Source organism: Chelmon rostratus, chromosome 5 (genome assembly GCF_017976325.1).
Source record: "Chelmon rostratus isolate fCheRos1 chromosome 5, fCheRos1.pri, whole genome shotgun sequence".
Classification (NCBI taxonomy): Eukaryota; Metazoa; Chordata; class Actinopteri; order Chaetodontiformes; family Chaetodontidae; genus Chelmon; species Chelmon rostratus.
This window is the reverse complement of record NC_055662.1, coordinates 7,402,410-7,419,470: the sequence shown is the minus strand read 5'-3', so window position 1 is coordinate 7,419,470 and position 17,061 is coordinate 7,402,410. Positions and strand designations below refer to the sequence as shown.

General features: G+C 40.6%; 1 protein-coding gene across 2 annotated transcripts; it reads right to left on the bottom strand.

Annotated features, from left to right (window-relative positions):
* Nucleotides 1-41: 41 nt before the first annotated feature.
* Nucleotides 42-11,086, bottom strand: LOC121607201 (ankyrin repeat domain-containing protein 31-like). Of its 2 annotated transcripts, XM_041937915.1 has the most exons (7): nucleotides 10,822-11,086; nucleotides 10,537-10,679; nucleotides 9,431-9,605; nucleotides 3,695-4,193; nucleotides 3,260-3,400; nucleotides 828-948; nucleotides 42-551 (listed from the first exon to the last, which is right to left on the bottom strand). In XM_041937915.1, the coding sequence occupies exons 4-7, from the start codon at nucleotides 4,094-4,096 to the stop codon at nucleotides 388-390; spliced, it is 828 nt and encodes a 275-aa protein (XP_041793849.1). In that variant the 5' UTR covers nucleotides 4,097-4,193; nucleotides 9,431-9,605; nucleotides 10,537-10,679; nucleotides 10,822-11,086; the 3' UTR covers nucleotides 42-387. The 2 variants fall into 2 exon arrangements, with proteins under 2 accessions (XP_041793849.1, XP_041793848.1); XM_041937914.1 differs by lacking the exons at nucleotides 9,431-9,605; nucleotides 10,537-10,679; nucleotides 10,822-11,086 and adding an exon at nucleotides 8,075-8,127.
* Nucleotides 11,087-17,061: the final 5,975 nt, after the last annotated feature.

The window sequence follows — 17,061 nt, the reverse complement described above, 5'->3', positions numbered from 1 at the left end:
ATGTTCTTTATTGCTGTGGTTTAATGCTGGCAACAGTTCAAAATATTACATTTAACAATGCAAATACCAGAGATACATGAACAACGCTCAGATGAACTTCAACAGTGAGTTTTGGGCTGTAGTCGACCACAGATTGCAGTCTGCCATCACTTCAGTTACAACTTTTTGGCCTTTTTTAGTCTGATATCAACAGTTACGACTTAAAAGCTGAAGTACAGCAAGTTCAGATAAAATGGGAAAGGAAGGAAGATAGCTGAATACTTTTCAATGCTACTCAGAGGAGGCCACAACCATGCTGAGAGCAGTTCACTGAGTTAGAGTTAGTTAACTTGTAAAGTTAAATTGTCAAAGCAAACACAAGTATGAGCAAAATGTGGGGAGAGATCATTATAATAATTCATTGCCCCAGTCTTCAGACTCAGTATGGTCTTTATTCAAGAGCTTCTCCCAGTAGCAGTCCAGCACAGCAGTTGGCAGTAGTTCCTCATCATCCACCAGATGGATTATCTTGATTTTCATGAGACGGTTCAGGCTGGTTGCCTTGGCAGAAACTGAGAAGGCACACAAACATATTCAAACCACACGAAGTCCCTGTTTACTATGAATGTACAATTGATTTTAAAGAGGCTGCAACAGTGGTCAGAGAAGCTCCAGGTGGGAGACGTATGAGGCAGGCGATTAATTATTGACACTGAAAAAGCCATGCATCAGTGGCTGCCTTCCCGCCTGCACATTGTGTTTGTTTGCGTTGCTCTGAAGGAAATGTCAAAGGCAGGATGTATGTGGAGCTGAGCCTGGGTTAGACATGTCAGCGGACAGGAACAGACCTGTGGTCAGCGGCCCCTGAGAAGATCCGGCACTGCAGTCCCCAGGACATGTCTGTGGTGTGTTTCCTTCGGCCTCCATGTTCAATAAGTAATAAGACAAAGGTTTGTCTCTGAACGTCACCTGGGCAAACAGTGGGGAGAATTTCTCAGCAATATCTTTTCATAGCTTTGACATGTCTGTTTATAAATCACGACTTATACATGAGAGTATCAACGATAGGGTGGGATATGTGAAACCTGGGGGGCTATCAAATGTTTTTCAGCATCACTCCGCAACAACGGGCCTCTGTAGCACTTCTTTCAAAAAATTTTCAATGAGATGGAAGATGAAGAGGAGGAGGAGTGAGTGTGCTGGTGCACAGCTCTACAGTGGACACTCAATAATTTACACCCTAATGCTGTGTCTTGCACCGTCTCCATAGACCCACACAGGCAGGCAGGAAACAGCAGAGAACATAGTTGCACATTAACGGATAAGACAGGAAAATACTCTGTGGGATCTAAAACATCAATTTACCGGGTAATAGTAAATAAAATAGAAAATATAGCCGTGAGCAGTGATTTTGGGTTTGAACCTTTTTGTGGTCAACAGACGCAGGTGGTTCTAATGACCTAAAATTAAAGCCAAAAGAAGTAACAAGCTGGTTTCAGGCTTCAAAAAGTCACATCAGCTAGGTTAATTCTATTTATAGGAGTGAGACCACACGCTTGTTTCATCACTACAATGTATGCAGCATTTCATAAATTGCATATTAAAAGTGCTGCTATTTGTCCCGCCTTTTGTATATGAGCGAAACTTGGTGTGTATGTTCAGGACAGCTTTAATTAGGATTCAACAATGCGACCTTGAGCTGTGAGTCAGTATGTGATAGGCCGCGCCCACATGCATCTGTCAGTATGAAACTTCACATTATGATGCATGTGCACCAAAATCTGTGAAATTCTGTCCACCAGGTTTTGAAATATCCATTTTTGGCATTTGTGGTTCCTAAATGGGTTGGGCTCAAAATGCTTGAGTGAAAATATCTAGATAACATTTAAGATGAATAGACAATTTGTAAATGCGTTGTGGCCAATTTCCTGCTGAGCCCCACCCACTCTTGTTTGATGGTGGCCATTTTTTTGGACCCATTATCCAGTTTGTGTATCTCAGCCCCACCGTGTGCCAAATTTGGTGTTGTTGCAGTCAAAATCTGAAAAGCATGTACATGACGCGTTACTCTTTTTCACATCATGGAAATCCAAAGATTAAAGATTTTTATAATAATTAATTATGGTGCCGCCATCAGGCCAACTGGGTCACATTTCTTATGAGGCATCTGCACATAATCTCCAGTTGCTGGGCCAAGTTTCATGTTTCTCGTTTTTCTCGTTCCAGCTCACAGCAAAAGAGCCACGGCAGCAGACAACAAACAATAGTAAACTGGCCTAAACTCAACTGGGTTCTAGGCTTCTTGGAAAACAGCTCACTGATCTAGTTTCATTTTTAAAAAAATGTTCAATAGTTTCCTAAAACAGCTGGTCACTCAAACAGGAGGAAACAGTGCAACAGTGTAACAGTGTAAACTACAGTGTGTATGTCACCCAGGGCAACAGTGTTGGCTTGCTGATATGTTTTTAATCGTTTTTGGACAACAATGGAGCTCTATGGCACAGAGGAAGAAGATAAAACGGGCTTTGGCCGTTGGTTAGCACTGTCTCCCCACAGTTAGAAGGTTCTGGGTGTCAGCCTGCCAGCCAGCTGGAGCCTTTCCGTGTGGAGGTTGCACGTCCCCTCTCCTACCAGTGTACGTTTTCTGTAGGTGCACCAGCTTCCTCCAGTTGGGCTAACTGGTGACTGTAAATTTCTTGTTGGTGTGAATGTGAGCGTGAGTGGTTGTCTGTCTCTATGGGTCAGTCCTGTGATTGGCTGGTGACCTGTCCAGGCTGTACATACAAAATACTGTGATTACAATGTCCCTCCCTGGTTTGCTTCTGGCTGGTAACCTTTGTTCCATCACTCTTTTACTGCCTTGAAGTGAAGGCAATATACTATAAAAAATATGACTGTGGGTGTGTTTCAGGTACTGGTGGTAAAGCAATGAAACATAATCAAGAAAGTCCGGTCAGAGTAATACACCGATGAGTTATCAGATGAGGCTTATCAGATGCCAAGACACAGCACAGCGATTTACAACACTATGAGACAGGACTGGAATGAGACAGCAAAATTATCCCTCATTCTGTCCTCCTTTTTCTGCATCAGGAACCCCACTATCTCCAAGGAATGAAGGAAGAGACTCCTGCAGTGCTTTTGTCTGTCTGAACTTGGCCTTAAACTGTTCATGTGAGCTACAATGAAAAGCCAGCACAGATTAAGATAATTCATGTTTCTGCAGCTATTCATATGTTTGGAGTGTTGTGAAAGGGATTAAGGCAGCCTAGTGTCTAACCTTGTCCCAGGCGTATGCTGAGCTGACAGGGATGTTGTTACCAAGGATGGACTCCAGCCAGCGTTCTGGAGCCAGGTGCAACTTGCCTTTACTGTCCTTTATCAGGCAATCACCCAGTACTTGAGCAAGGTGCCGGTGACCCTGCAGGAGCAAGACAAACAAGTTTTCTTAATTCACTAAAAATACTGTATTGGAATGGCAGCACCCCTGACATAACATAGCCTATGTTGCCAATACAGCTAGAGTGCAGGAGCACATATGCTGTAGTATTTCATGGATGACAGTAGCTTCACTAGCTTACTTACTCTTCTTATCAAGATACTAGCTTTAATTATGTCAGGCTGCTGGCAGGTAAGTGTGTTTGGTGACAACTCTAAAGAGAACAAGCTGCTATGTATGGATTAAAAAGGGTTTATAAGAAGAGCTTTGCATAACCTTCAAAAACAGCTGTAGAGTACTTCCAGATGGCAGGACTCCCCTTTGTATGAGCTTAGAGAGATGTCTGCTGTTGTCTTCAGCTCTTGTCTGTATCAGTGCAAATTTTCTTTTCATCTGGAAGTTGACGTGTTGTGAAGTATTTCCTGGTTGTGGGGCACTGCTCTGACAGCTGCTGCCTCTTTCATTCAGCCCGTCAGTGTGTGTCAGAGCCTCCTTCCCCTTGGTCAGTAACGGAGCAGGAGGTCTGGGCACTGTAAGGTCCTTATGGCTATGTGCTTCTCTAGCTTTAGAAGAGGCTGGTGTGGAAGCTGGAGCGGAGAGGTGATCTCGCTGCGGATGGTTGAGAGGCTGAATGCAAAGTTTGGCCTTCATGGTTTCATACACCTCTACCAATTGCATTTGCCTCTGGAGGATCTTCACCAAGGTCCTCTGACATGAAGCCAAGCAGACGAGTTGACTTTTCAGCACATGCTGCCGAAGGTAGTCTGACACACTCCTGCACGCAGAATCAAACAATACGGGTGGTATTTAGATAAGCATTGTCTTAGCACAATGATAATAGCAGCCTTTTGTTGTGTCTTCCAAAAACTGTTGAAAGTATGCATGAAGCATCAGAGAGAGCCCACAGTACAGCAATGACTAGCAACCACAATGTCTCTAAAGCATGAAACTGAATGCATTGAATTTCTACCTCTACTAGACAGGTGACAGTGGAGAGAGACAGGAAAGACTGAGAGCTCAGTTCAGACCGTTAATGCCCCCCCAGAGAGCAATAAAGCCAGAAAAACACATGAAAATAGTAAGACAATGGAAGACTTTGTGCTTTTATTGTACTTCAGTTTAAAGATCTGTGTCCCAATTATTGCTGAACAAGTTACAAATTTATTAAATCTCTCAATTTGTACGGGAGTTACCCCTCCGGACTGGAAATCAGCTCCACTTATTCCTTTCAAGTCCACGCCCATCTGGCTTCAAAACTAAACATGATGCTGTCACTGCTATTGCTGTGGTTAGAAATTATATTGTATCTGCTGCTGACAAAGGGAAACATTGTGCTGCCCTCTTTGCCAAACTAACAAAAGTGTTTGATGCTGTTGATCATTTATGACACTATGTGATACTCCTGGTAGTCCTGTAAACAGTCTCAGGACTACATGCATCAAACACATTATGAGGTGATTTGGGAAATGATCACTCTCTCCAGTATTTTTTACCAGTTTCAAAGGGTTCAATATTGGGACTAAATACATGCTGTTCTCTCGAGACAAAAATACTGTGAACAATGGTTTGCATATTACCACTATGAATGGACAAAGTATTGAGAGTATAAATATCTTGGTAACTGCCTGAATCAAAAACTTCAAATTTCATATTCACACACTAGTCAGCAAGCTTCCACACAAATTCTTGCACCTAGATTCAGTTTATAACTGAGCCATCCTTCTTAAGACAATATTATTTTTATACTTTTTGTACATAATGTTAATATATTTATCATATTTTATTTTGTATCTATGTTTTACTGTATATTTTTGTTCTTTTTCTATGTCTCCTTTTCAGTCTTGCCGTCTGAAACAACTTAGTGCCCCCAGCATGAGATCAGTTTTATCTTATCTTTATCACTCCACCTAAGATTTATTACTGCTCATTGATTGGGCGGGCATCACTAACAGTAATATTTGACAGGCAATGGTTTCTATCTATTTTTAAAGCCTTTTATGACAACCCAACCCAGGCAGAGGCAGATGGCTGCCTGTTGAAAGGAAGCTTTTCCTCGCCACTCTCGCCAAGTGCTTGCTCATGAGGGAATTGTTGGGTCTTTGAAGATCTCTACCTGCTCTATACGGAAAATGTCCTGAGACAACTTCTGTTGTGATTTGGCGCTATATAAATAAAACTGAACTGAATTGGATTATTTGTCCTGTTCTGGCTATCACCAGTCTTGTGTGCAAACACTAAATTTGTTTTTTGTTTTCTTATTAATTATTTTTGTGTGGATCTATTCTTTTAGAACTGTACTTTCAATGTCATTGGAAATGAGAGCATGTTCTCAATGATTTTTTTGAGATTTTAAACAAAGGTTTAATGAACATCCAGTCCTGCAAAGAGTTTTGTTTTTATTTTAGATCTGGTAATGAAGCAACTTTTAATCCCTTTTAGTCCCCAGTTCAAGACCAACATAGAAACCACTTTTTGGAAGTAAAAATGAGTGTGAATGCACCAGAAACTTCCACGTAAATATCCACAGCCCTTTAAAACCACGTTTGTGCACATCTATACTGATGGTAAGAGTTCAGATATAAACATCACATCACATTCCCAACTGTCAGGTTGGGAATAAGTTTCTTTTCAGTGGTTTAGATAATATGGTTAAGTAGTTTGCTTTGAAACCTGCCTGACCACCTGTGTGGCATGTAACAGAGAGTTACAGAGTCACCATGTCTTTAAAGCTATGACTTTGTGAACTGCACATTATTGAGTCTGAAAAGCTGACTCATTAAAAAAACGAATCTCAGGAAGCGTAATTCCTTTGACCCTAGTGCAGCGGTTTAACCCAACTCTAGCTTGTTAATATACTGACAATCATTTCAAGAAAATTGGTGTAGTGGCTCAAGGTCCGGTTCAGACCTCCCTTAGTTCCCTCCTGTAGTCCAAACACATGCTGGTTCTAAAGGAAACTGGAACTAAATCACCTTTAAATGTGGATATGTTGGTCATTTTGTGATTAGCAACATATCCCATAAGTGTTTTTGTTTACAGCGAGGTCGCCTCAGACTAAAGAGGCACCAAGACACAAACATTATTTAAATGGTGAAGATTTTCAATACTGTGTATTTGTGAAACCCTGCTTTGTTGTAGAGCTCAATTTTTGACACTTTTCTTTGGGTACATTGTCCAAACATTATTTTAATTCCCTATTTTTTGGCTCATCTCATTTCTCATGTAAGGCATACCTGAATACTCAATACTATAATAATACACTTCATCCACAGTTTTCAAGCTGAATGAACAGATGTAAATGAATAAACCATTTTCCTTTTGAGAATCAGACTGCTGTAGTCTCATTACCAAGCTCTTTGCTCAGTCTAGCAGATATGATCTTGTAATGAATACAGAGGTTGTTTAGACAGCTTTGTGCCCAGGAGGCATTTTAGCTAAGCCCTTGTTGCACAGACGTTCTCGTAAATATATCAAGGTCAAGACTTTGTTTTTATTTCCAATTACTTACTGCATGTATATCCTGTGCAGCATACAAGTAAGCAGCTAACGTTAAACTTAAATTAGCCATATTCTGAAATATCAGCATTGTGCAACACTACAGCTTTTGCTGCTGGCTCACAAAGCCTCGTATGTCAAGGATGAGAGAAGTTAAACCAAACTGACCGGTATTTTTGGGCAAGATTATCCTTCTGCAGATGCTGTTTGGTGAGCACCTCAATGAGCACATTGTGGACATGTGTTAGAGCTGCATGATACCTGCCTGAAAAACAGCACAGCTACAGTGAAGGATTCAAATTCAGTATCCGTCTGCTATTTGAAACCAAGTTGACAATGTTTTGCATATCATCTCATTTACATTAGTATGACCAGCTGAGTATGCTGAGGTCCAAACAGCAAATAATGGTGTATAGTTTTCTTTACATGTACTTTAAACATCAAATGTATATGTAATATTATTCCTACTGCCAGTGAAGCAGCAGCAATAATATTGGTAGGGAGGAGATTATGTGGCTCAGGTCTGTTTGGCAGCATGTGGAAGTTACTCAACATCCTCCATGATCCATATTTTTAATATAAGTTCTATCTAGATCCCTCCTCTGTTGATCTTTCTCAGGTTTCTTCCATTTTTCCCTGTTAATGGAGTTTTTCTTATCTGAATCGGGGGTGTAAGGACAGAGGGTGTTGTATACTGTAAAGATTGTAAAGCCCCTTAAGGCAAATTTTAATTTGAGATATTTTGCTATTAAAATAAAACTGACTTGACTTAACAGAGCTGTACTGTTTGCAGCTACTCTACCTGCATCCTGTGGACCTGCCAGAGGCCAAGTAGATATTTCTGTTTGTTTCCTCCTGACCTCCTCCAAAACCACTGTTATAGCCTCTGAATGGCTCCGCTATAAAAAACATAATTAGTGAAAAATTCTGAGAATCACACCAAAGCTGTAAAACTAGTGAAGCGTTCAATAAACATTTCAATGTTTATTGATGCTTTCAATAAACTTTTCAGTAATGGCCCTAAAGAGAGGGACATCAGATGATTGGACCTGTGCCATACATGGCTAAAAAGACCTTTTCTGTCTGCACATTTAATCCAGCCTCAGATGACACTAATGCACACTTGAGTCTGAAGTTATTGGAAGCGTAAAGAGCTCTCACATTATCAGTGGTGGTGTCTTTCTTTCTCAGCTGAATGTCACCAGGCTCCCTGGCTCCGTCTCTGTCACCTGATTCTCTGGATTTTGCATTTGCCGTGTCACTGTGGCTGGGAGTGAAGCTGCTCTGGCAGGGCAGCTGCATGTGGCAGTGAGCCTCTGAGGATGTGTCACCTGAAAGAATCCTGCACTCAGTCCTCAACTGCAATCACCACTCTGAGAAACTCAGAGTTTTAAGGTTTTCCAGTGAACCAGCACAGTTAACACACAGATTCTGACACATGTCAGGACAGATGTTTTCAGTTATCTGCGAGTAGTCAAGGCCAACAATTCTCACACACACCCATGGCCAAACAATGGCACCAGCAGTAGTTGTGAGTAAGGGGTGTTTTTTTGCAATCCGTCTCTCAAATTGAGGCCCATAACTGATTAAAGAACAGGATCAGAGCTGCAGAATTTGTCCCAGCGAAAGTCTCCATTTTGGATCACTTTTAGAGCTACTCTGACTAAGACATAGGCCTGTGCCAGACTCCGCTAGTGGTGCAAATACAGAAACTGGCGGTCATGAGCAAAGCTGGGAAATTCCAATCTTGACGTAGTACAGTAGAGTCTATTCACAAATTAAACAACAAGTCATTTTTCCAAAGAAGGATGAACAAACCGTATCAAACCATATCGAATTCAGAGTGAAGTCATATGTTTTAAGACTATGACAAACCTGTTTTCTTATCTTCTTTTATCATTCATGATTTTTTGTGACATTGCAGCTAAAAAACTAGCAAACTCCAAAGCTTTAAAAATGTCAGGATTTCAGAACTGTTCACAATAAAATACATTTCTTCCCAGACTGTTGATGTGGTGGTGCGGCTGTAGGAAAGACTGTTATAGTCAGTGTGTGTGTGTGTGTGTGTGTGTGTGTGTGTGTGTGTGTGTGTGTGCTGCCAGCCTGCCTCCTTCCATAGTCTGTTGCCTTCTTATTGGACACTGTGTCTCAAACTAGTTTCCAAGGCGCTCCAACTGAGTGCCTCTTGTTTTTCGCTGCTTGTTGTAAAATTTGGGAAAACTCGTCTGGACACGTCTTGTAAACTGCTCAACATGGCAGAGCATGGATCTCTGCTGACTCAAAGTGTGTTTGTCTAAAATCTAAAACATTTATCTGGGACAGGAAAAAGTTGGTCTGCACTAGGTTACACAAATTTCAGTGAAGTACCTTATCACAAAATGCATTTGCTGAGCTGCTAATAGGCTATAACTTTTTCATATTTATCGTATGTCAAAGTGTAAGGCTCAGATCACATTTGCTCTACAGAGAAAATAAGAACAGACTGAAGTCAAGACTGGAATGTGGAGGGTTGCTCACCTGCTCGTCTGTATTGTGCAGGTGCCTCACAAGGCTGCTCATGCATAACAGATGATGCTTGGAAAGCTAAGAGCAGCTCTTTCATATTCTCCTCCACCGCTATGTCCAGTGCACTGAGGCCACCAACATTCTTGTCACTGGTGTTTGACCCATACTGAAGGAGAAGCTTCACCACCTACACGACACACATGCATTGCACAACATCTTGTTAGGAGGTGGAACCACCCATAGTATGTGGATTTTAGTACTGTGCAGTATTAACTACGAAATCTATAGGTAACAGTGTCAATGCTTCTGTTTTCAATGGAGGCACTGTTGTTCAAAATGTGCATCTAGCAGTGCTGACGAATGGAGGCCCATTCATTACAAAACCCATTAAAGGATTAACATGATTAAGCCTTCTGGCTCAAGATCGCAGCTTTTGTCAAAATTGGCAACTATCATGTCATAATCAGTCAATAAAGTCCATTTGCTCATTCCAATTGATGCTAAAAACGCTGCTGTGTCTGATTCACACCACACATACCGCAGTCCCCACACACTGCAGATACCAGCATTATCCAGTATAACACATGCATCATGAGCTGCTGGTAACGTCTCATGCAAAATGATTGCAGCAGTTCTGATCGACAATGACTATGACCAGCAGATTGTCTCAATGTTGGTACTGGGCCACATAGTAAGTGACCCCAACACGTGCCTGTGACCATCATGTTGGTCATAATCAAAATGTGAGAGTTTTTTAGCAACTCTGAGGATCCATTATAGATGCAATATTGCATACATATGTGAAACCATAACGTCTTCAAGAAAACACAAACAGAAAACCATGATGACAATAATAATTACACAAATAGTTAAAAATAAAGCCGTAAATTATAATGCTGCATTAGAGGATGCTGGGATGTTCATAGCAAGGGAGCAGTTGTGATAGGGTTTGCATTCTTTTAGCAAGTGTTGTCATAAATATTCATCTGTCTCTCTAAACCCCATGGTCATGTTTCAGTTTTTCGTGTTTCAGCTGGTCTGGACTGTCTGTGGACATGTGGAAAATGTTACTGATAACTATACTGAGCTGAAAGTGTCATTCAGTGTTTCCCCATCACCTGATAGTGTCCAGCGAAAACAGCATCATGCAGGGGTGTGACACCATCAAAGCCTCGAGCATGAACATTAGCTCCAGCCTTCAACAGCTCCTCAACCACTGCTGCATCACCCACAGCAGAGGCCTCATGGAGAGCTGTCCAGCCTGACAATTCAAGCCAACATTTACTGGTAAGAATTGGTCTTGTGTTTGGTAGTTGAAGAATGTTTAATGAGAAATAGAAACAATATGTCCGAATATAGAAGCAATCAATTGCAAGCAAACAAGTGTCTAAACTGTGACACACCTGCATTATCCTCCATGTTGACGCAGATCCCAGCTTGAATGAGTGCTTTCACTTGTGCCAGATCGTCTCTCTTGCATGCTTTGTGCAGGAGAGTCTCACCCACTGCGTTTCTCTTGTGAAGACGCGTCTTGTTGGGGATTTTAATACATTGTAAGGAATTTGCTGCTTTGAAGATGAACAAAATCAAAATTAGTGAAATAAATGAAGATTAAGCATGACAAATCACATGGCAACGTACTTTCTATGACACACATAATATGGCAGTTTCTCCTCACAAAATGAAACTTCCCTTGTTTTACATGATCCTTTTCACATTATAACACATTTTTATGTTACTATGACACACTTCCTTGTTGTAACTAGATACTAAATTTCAAGAAACTTTTTCTAATAAAACATATCACTTTCTCTTGTTACAACTTTCTCATTACTACACAAAACATATCTCAACATACTTTTCTCCTTTTAACATATGTTGGTATTTTGTGCAAGTCTGTAATGCTTTAGACTGCAGGCCATGACTGACAGTGTAATGCTTCTCAATTTATAGTGCAACCTTTTGTACTTAAAGTGTACCAGTACAGCATGCGACTGCATACTAATCACTAAACTAACTAAACAATGTCTGGTTTAAATAAGGTTTATGTTTTACTGATGTTCGGAACACAACTAACTGAAGTACCATCCATCCATCACTGACAGACCGACAGAGTGTAGGATAGTTATTGACTTCCAGACTGCTGCCTGAGCTAACCTTACCCTAATCTTAACCCAAGCCGCACTCTAAAATTTTTTACGATTTACATTATGGGAAATTGTGTAAACATTTTTATATCCCCACAAGTGAGTAATACACATAAACACACACAAAGACATATATATACACACACACAATACTTACACATAGGCAGACAAACAAACTGAAAGCAACCCACATCCATAACACATAAAAACATCCTGCCACTTATCTACAACATCATGTCACATGGCTAACAGTCATTCACTGTATGATGAGATTGTTCTATGGGCTGCAGTATGTTTTCAGCTATAGATGGACCTTTTTCTTGTTTTAACGCCAAATATGTATGTTATAAAACATACTATCATCTTATATAATAATGAGAAAAGTTTATTTTAATGGGATTTTTTGTAACAAAGTGATAAGTTGTGATTGCAAGAAATGTTTCATGTAAAAACTAAGTAATTTGGTATCTAATGATGGCAAATCTGTCCCGATAACATGAAAAATATCTTGTTATAATGTGAAAATTATCTGAGGAAAGCTTCTCCCTGTAACAAGGAACTTTATTTGTCAAGGTGGCAACAATACGGTGCCATAACATGATGTTTCAGGAGTTTCTAGCTTACAGTCACCTAATTGAGATGTAGAATTAGCACAGCCTGCTGCAGACTGGGTCCAACTGGATATCCCTGACTCAGGTGGTTTGAGTTGATTTATCTCCATCTCCACTTCCTTTTCCTGATCTTTGCTGCCAACTTGTGACTCTAAATCACGTACCTCCATGTCCTCAGCTGCCCCTCTGCTTAGACAGGCATTAAGATTACACAACAAGCTTACAGAGTCGTCGTCTGAAGTTGAATCATCTCCACTCCCGTCGTGCTGCTGATTACAGCTGTTAGTCATCTCTCGAATGTCTCTGGAAGAAAAATAAACATATAGGGGAGACAGATAATGGCTCTTTGGAGGTACTTCCAGATTCCTCATGGGCTATTCTGCCCAAATAAAAAATATTAAAGATACTGCATTTGCTGCAGAGTAAATTAAGCACCTAATTTGTCAGTGACTTCTAAAATGACCTGTGTGAGGGTTTTATGATCTGACACCCTTTCTGGCAGGACAACATTGTTATTACTTATGATTATTGCAGAAATGATTCACATGATTTGTCTGGCTTGGTTTCGAACCGGAAAGGATGGTGGTTAAATGAACATGTTGACTGGTTCGAGGAAATGTGCAGCGGTTTTCCTGTGTCAAAGGCACACTTTGTTCCTTCCCACCCCTCCATTCTCCCGAAACTCTTGCCTTTTTTGGGTTCTGCAGCACTATAACAGTGTCATGCTATTTTTGTCTTTGCTCCAGGATTATGACAAGAACCATTATTCACATGGCCACCACTCTTTGAAGAAACAACAAAGGCAGTCATTTTTCTGGTGAGACTCTTTAACTGTGTGCAGCAGAAGATGTAACTTAATATATATATCTATATACACATAAAAAACTATGTATGTATCTATGTATCAGGTACATTTATTTTACATTATGTAATTAGGAAATGTGCCACTAGGTCAGCACCTCAGTCAGTAATCCCTGAGTGACTGGGCTTTACAGGTGTACTGTGTTTTCTTAAATGTTTGTCCTTTCAAATGCGAACAAAGGATGTGGAGATACTACAAGAATCACAACTGTGTTGAATAAACACTGAATTCCTCTGACTTGGTCTAATAATACATTTTCATGGCTAATAATGCCGACTCAGTGCCATCATTTCAACGGTGATAACCGCAAAACAACGCAGGCAAACCTCATTTCAGTCAAGTATGAAAACACTGCATCTTTTCTAACCTCCTCTAAATGATTTAATAAACTTTTAAGCAAAGTTCTCAGTTGACACCTGTGTGTGAACCTATACGGTACTGCGTGAACCTTGAGATTACAGAACAATTATATCCAACAGTGACTAGTTTAAATATTAACAATGTCAGGTTAACGTACAACAGTCGGACTCCATGGCTGCAGCGCCCCCAGCCGCTAGCTTACACGAGTTAACCAGAAACTCTTTCAACAGCATACGCGTACAAAACGCACCTTTCTTTCGTTAAAAAAATCATACCAAAACATTATAAACTATTATGAACGTGTGCTCACAAGTTTGTCGTGCTTTGTGGACAGTAGTTACCTTAATCAGGGGCGACAGTCTGGCAGCGGGTCTGGCCTTCTCTAGTCCTGGGAGCGCGCGACCCCCTCTACTGGCGCTCCGAGGCATTACCAACAGATCGACGAACAATTAACCTCAGTTTGACAAGTCTGCGTTCCCCTTTTTGTTCAAACAATGACCAGTACTAATAAAAATCAACAACCAAAAATGCAATTATATGTCTATAAAAAGTATACCGTAATAACTGGAATGAGGCAATAATTACATTAGCTTTTCAATTCAAGGTGACCTACAGTTTGGTCACTGTCACTGCTGTTCAGTTCTAGACTACACTGAAACAAGCTGGCACACACTGGAGCTGAACACAGTAGATGTCCTGGCTCATTTGTCGATTGTAATTTCCTTCTTTGGAAAGCGTCCTCTAATAGAATATAAACAGAGCAATATTACCTAAATAAATATGTAAATCATAGCAGGAATTATAATAGTAGTTCACACAGCAGTTGATCTGACTTCAGATGTAGCACAGACAACTGCCACCTAGCTGATACAGCCATCGTTGGATGTATCTCACAGGGGAACGAACTGGAATACATGGAAGTCGCCACCAACTTTATCAACTGGTGTGGACTGAACCACCTGCATCAACGCCAGCAAGACTAAAGAGATGGTGATAGACTTCCACAGGAAAGTGTCACCAATTACACTGGTGAGCATCCAGGGTTGGGACATTTGGAGCATGGAGGAGTACAAATACCTGGGTGTACACCTCAACAATGAACTGGACTCGACCACCAATACCGATGCCCTGTACAGGAAGGGCCAAAGTCGTCTCCATCTGCTGAGACGACTGAGGTCCTTTGGAGTATGTAGGACACTGTTGTAGGTGACATTTTATGACTCTGTGGTTGCATCTGCAGTCTTTTAAGCAGTGGCCTGCTGGGCCTGTGGAAGCTCTGAGAGGGACAGAAAGAGACTTAATAAACTGGTCAGGAGAGCTGCTCTGTCCTGGACTGCCCTCTGGACACCACTGAGGATGTAGGTGAGAGGAGGATGCTAGCAAAGCTGACATCTATCACTGACAACTCCTCCCACCCCCTGCATGAGGCAGTGGGGGCCCTCAGCAGCTCCTTCAGTAACAGACTGCTGCATCCACTCTGTAAGAAGGTACCGCAGGTCCTTCATTCCTACAGCTTTCATGTTTTTTAACATCTCATACATGCTATAACCTGTGCAATATTACATTCGTTTTTCCGTAAAAACTACACTATGCATATATATTTTTATTTCCACTGTGACGCATACATATATTTATCTGCTGTGCAATAGAGCAATGGGGTTACCCATAACAACCATGTTCAATATTTGGTTTCAATCCTTGCACAATTTTTGGCAATATTTTTATAGTCTTTTGTACAAAATGTGCGTACTGTATATAGTCAACTTCTTATTTTGTATTTTTTATTTTCCATTGCCTTTGCTATTGCTATTTTTATTGATGTTGGCTGTAAACACCACATTTCCGCAGCTGGGGATTCATAAAGTTGATCTTATCGCATCTTATCTTAAATCAACACAGCATTATTTTTTTGGCATTATTTGCAAGCCACAAAAGAACCTAAAAAACCTGTAAAAGTCGGTAAACGTTGCCATTCACTGCATTTTAACACATAAAATAATCCAAATCAAAACCACTGCTATTCATTTTGGTTCTGAATAGACTTGAGCTAAACAATTAGACCTGATTTACATACACTGACCATCCATTTATTCAATTACACTGTCTTAAAGAAAAAAAACATTTTCTATAGACAATATTAAGGGAGCAGGAATAGATAATAGAAAATCTATGTTGCTGTGTTCCAAACAAGATATCTCTGATGACAATATACAATAAAGCTGTAAAAATGAGACAGCTATGAGACTATCTATTTTGTTTTAGTTATTTTCTTCCACTGTTTTATGTAGGAAGGGTTGTGCAGCATTTCTCCAGCAGATCTGTCTTCTCACAGTGAGAGCCTCAGCAATCTGGATGAACAAAAAAGTATATCTAACTATATATAGATCCAAATGGCTGCATACTGACCAGAGTGCTGCTTCATGAAGGGTACATCCTGAAAGGAACAGAACGCCTCCCTGCAGCACAGCCTTGTAGAGCAGGGAGAGACATTCCCTCTCAGACATTTGGCATATAAACGATCTGCTGTCCTCAGTCAGTTGATGATGATGATTTGTAGACAGAGAGCTGTCACCACCAGAAAAAAGCTGGTTTAGGTCCAGTATAAGTCAGGCTTTCCTTACCAGCACCAGAGTGAGATGGACTTTCAATGGGTATATCATTCCAACCTATATATATTATGCCACTTACACCAGCTCATGTTTTATCAGTGCTATGCCCCCACGCTACTAGACTTGAACCAAATGGTCTATTTTAACACCACTCACTAGATGGCAGCACAAACTAAAACATACAGCTGACACTGAGTGCGCACATGAAATGCCTTGAAACCTGAGTATGATCATTTTCTGGGATTAAGAACTTCAGCCTTTTGTGTAGGACAAGAATGAGAAAAACAAATAAATTGTAGCATGTATGTGCTAAATTCTACTGGGTTGTGTTAATAGTCACTGACAAAAGTCATATTTTGTTGTGTATGATAAAAGGTTTTCCATTATTCTGGGGATAATATGACAGTAATGGCATTAAAATAGAAGGAAGAAGACTGTAAAGACAGATCCTTCACTAGTTTGGAGCACGCCTCTGGAGAAACTACCCACACAGTCTGTGCCGTCATATTTCACTACCCCTTCACTTATTTAGTCCTCTTAATTTTACTGACATTTTCAGCGTTGATCAGCTTTAGTTTACCTTGAAGACAGAAGAGGCAGCACTTGGAGCAGTGATATTTCCTTTCATCCCTTCACAGTAATACTTCCCCTGTCTAAGTTCTTTGTCACTCATGGACAGAGGATGCTGCTCATTGACACTGCTCTTGTGCTTGTCACAGAATAATGTTGTTGTGATGAACAGAAAGACAGCGCCATCCTTAGGCTCCACTGCTGGCAAGCAAAAGAATAGAAAATAGCATTACCTCCATTTGTAATAAAATAGCAGGACTTCACTGGAATAATTAGAACTAAATCCAAATTTGGGCTGCCACCACCACATTCAGTGCTGACCCAATTCTACAGCATTTGAAGTAAGTGTAAAAAAACCCAACTTCCTGTTGAATAGAAACTTTTAATAAATAGTAATAGTAATAGTAGTTGGAATTTAATATTGATTGTGGCTCTATAGTTTTGGCTATAGAGGGCTAGTCTGTAGGTGTCAGACGCAGTTAGT

Coding starts and splice junctions, on each gene's coding strand:
- LOC121607201 (XM_041937914.1), bottom strand. Junction 3,401..3,694: donor CTCTACAGCTGTTTTTGAAG/GTTATGCAAAGC, acceptor TTGCTCCTGCAG/GGTCACCGGCACCTTGCTCA. Junction 949..3,259: donor CAGCATACGCCTGGGACAAG/GTTAGACACTAG, acceptor CTGTTTGCCCAG/GTGACGTTCAGAGACAAACC.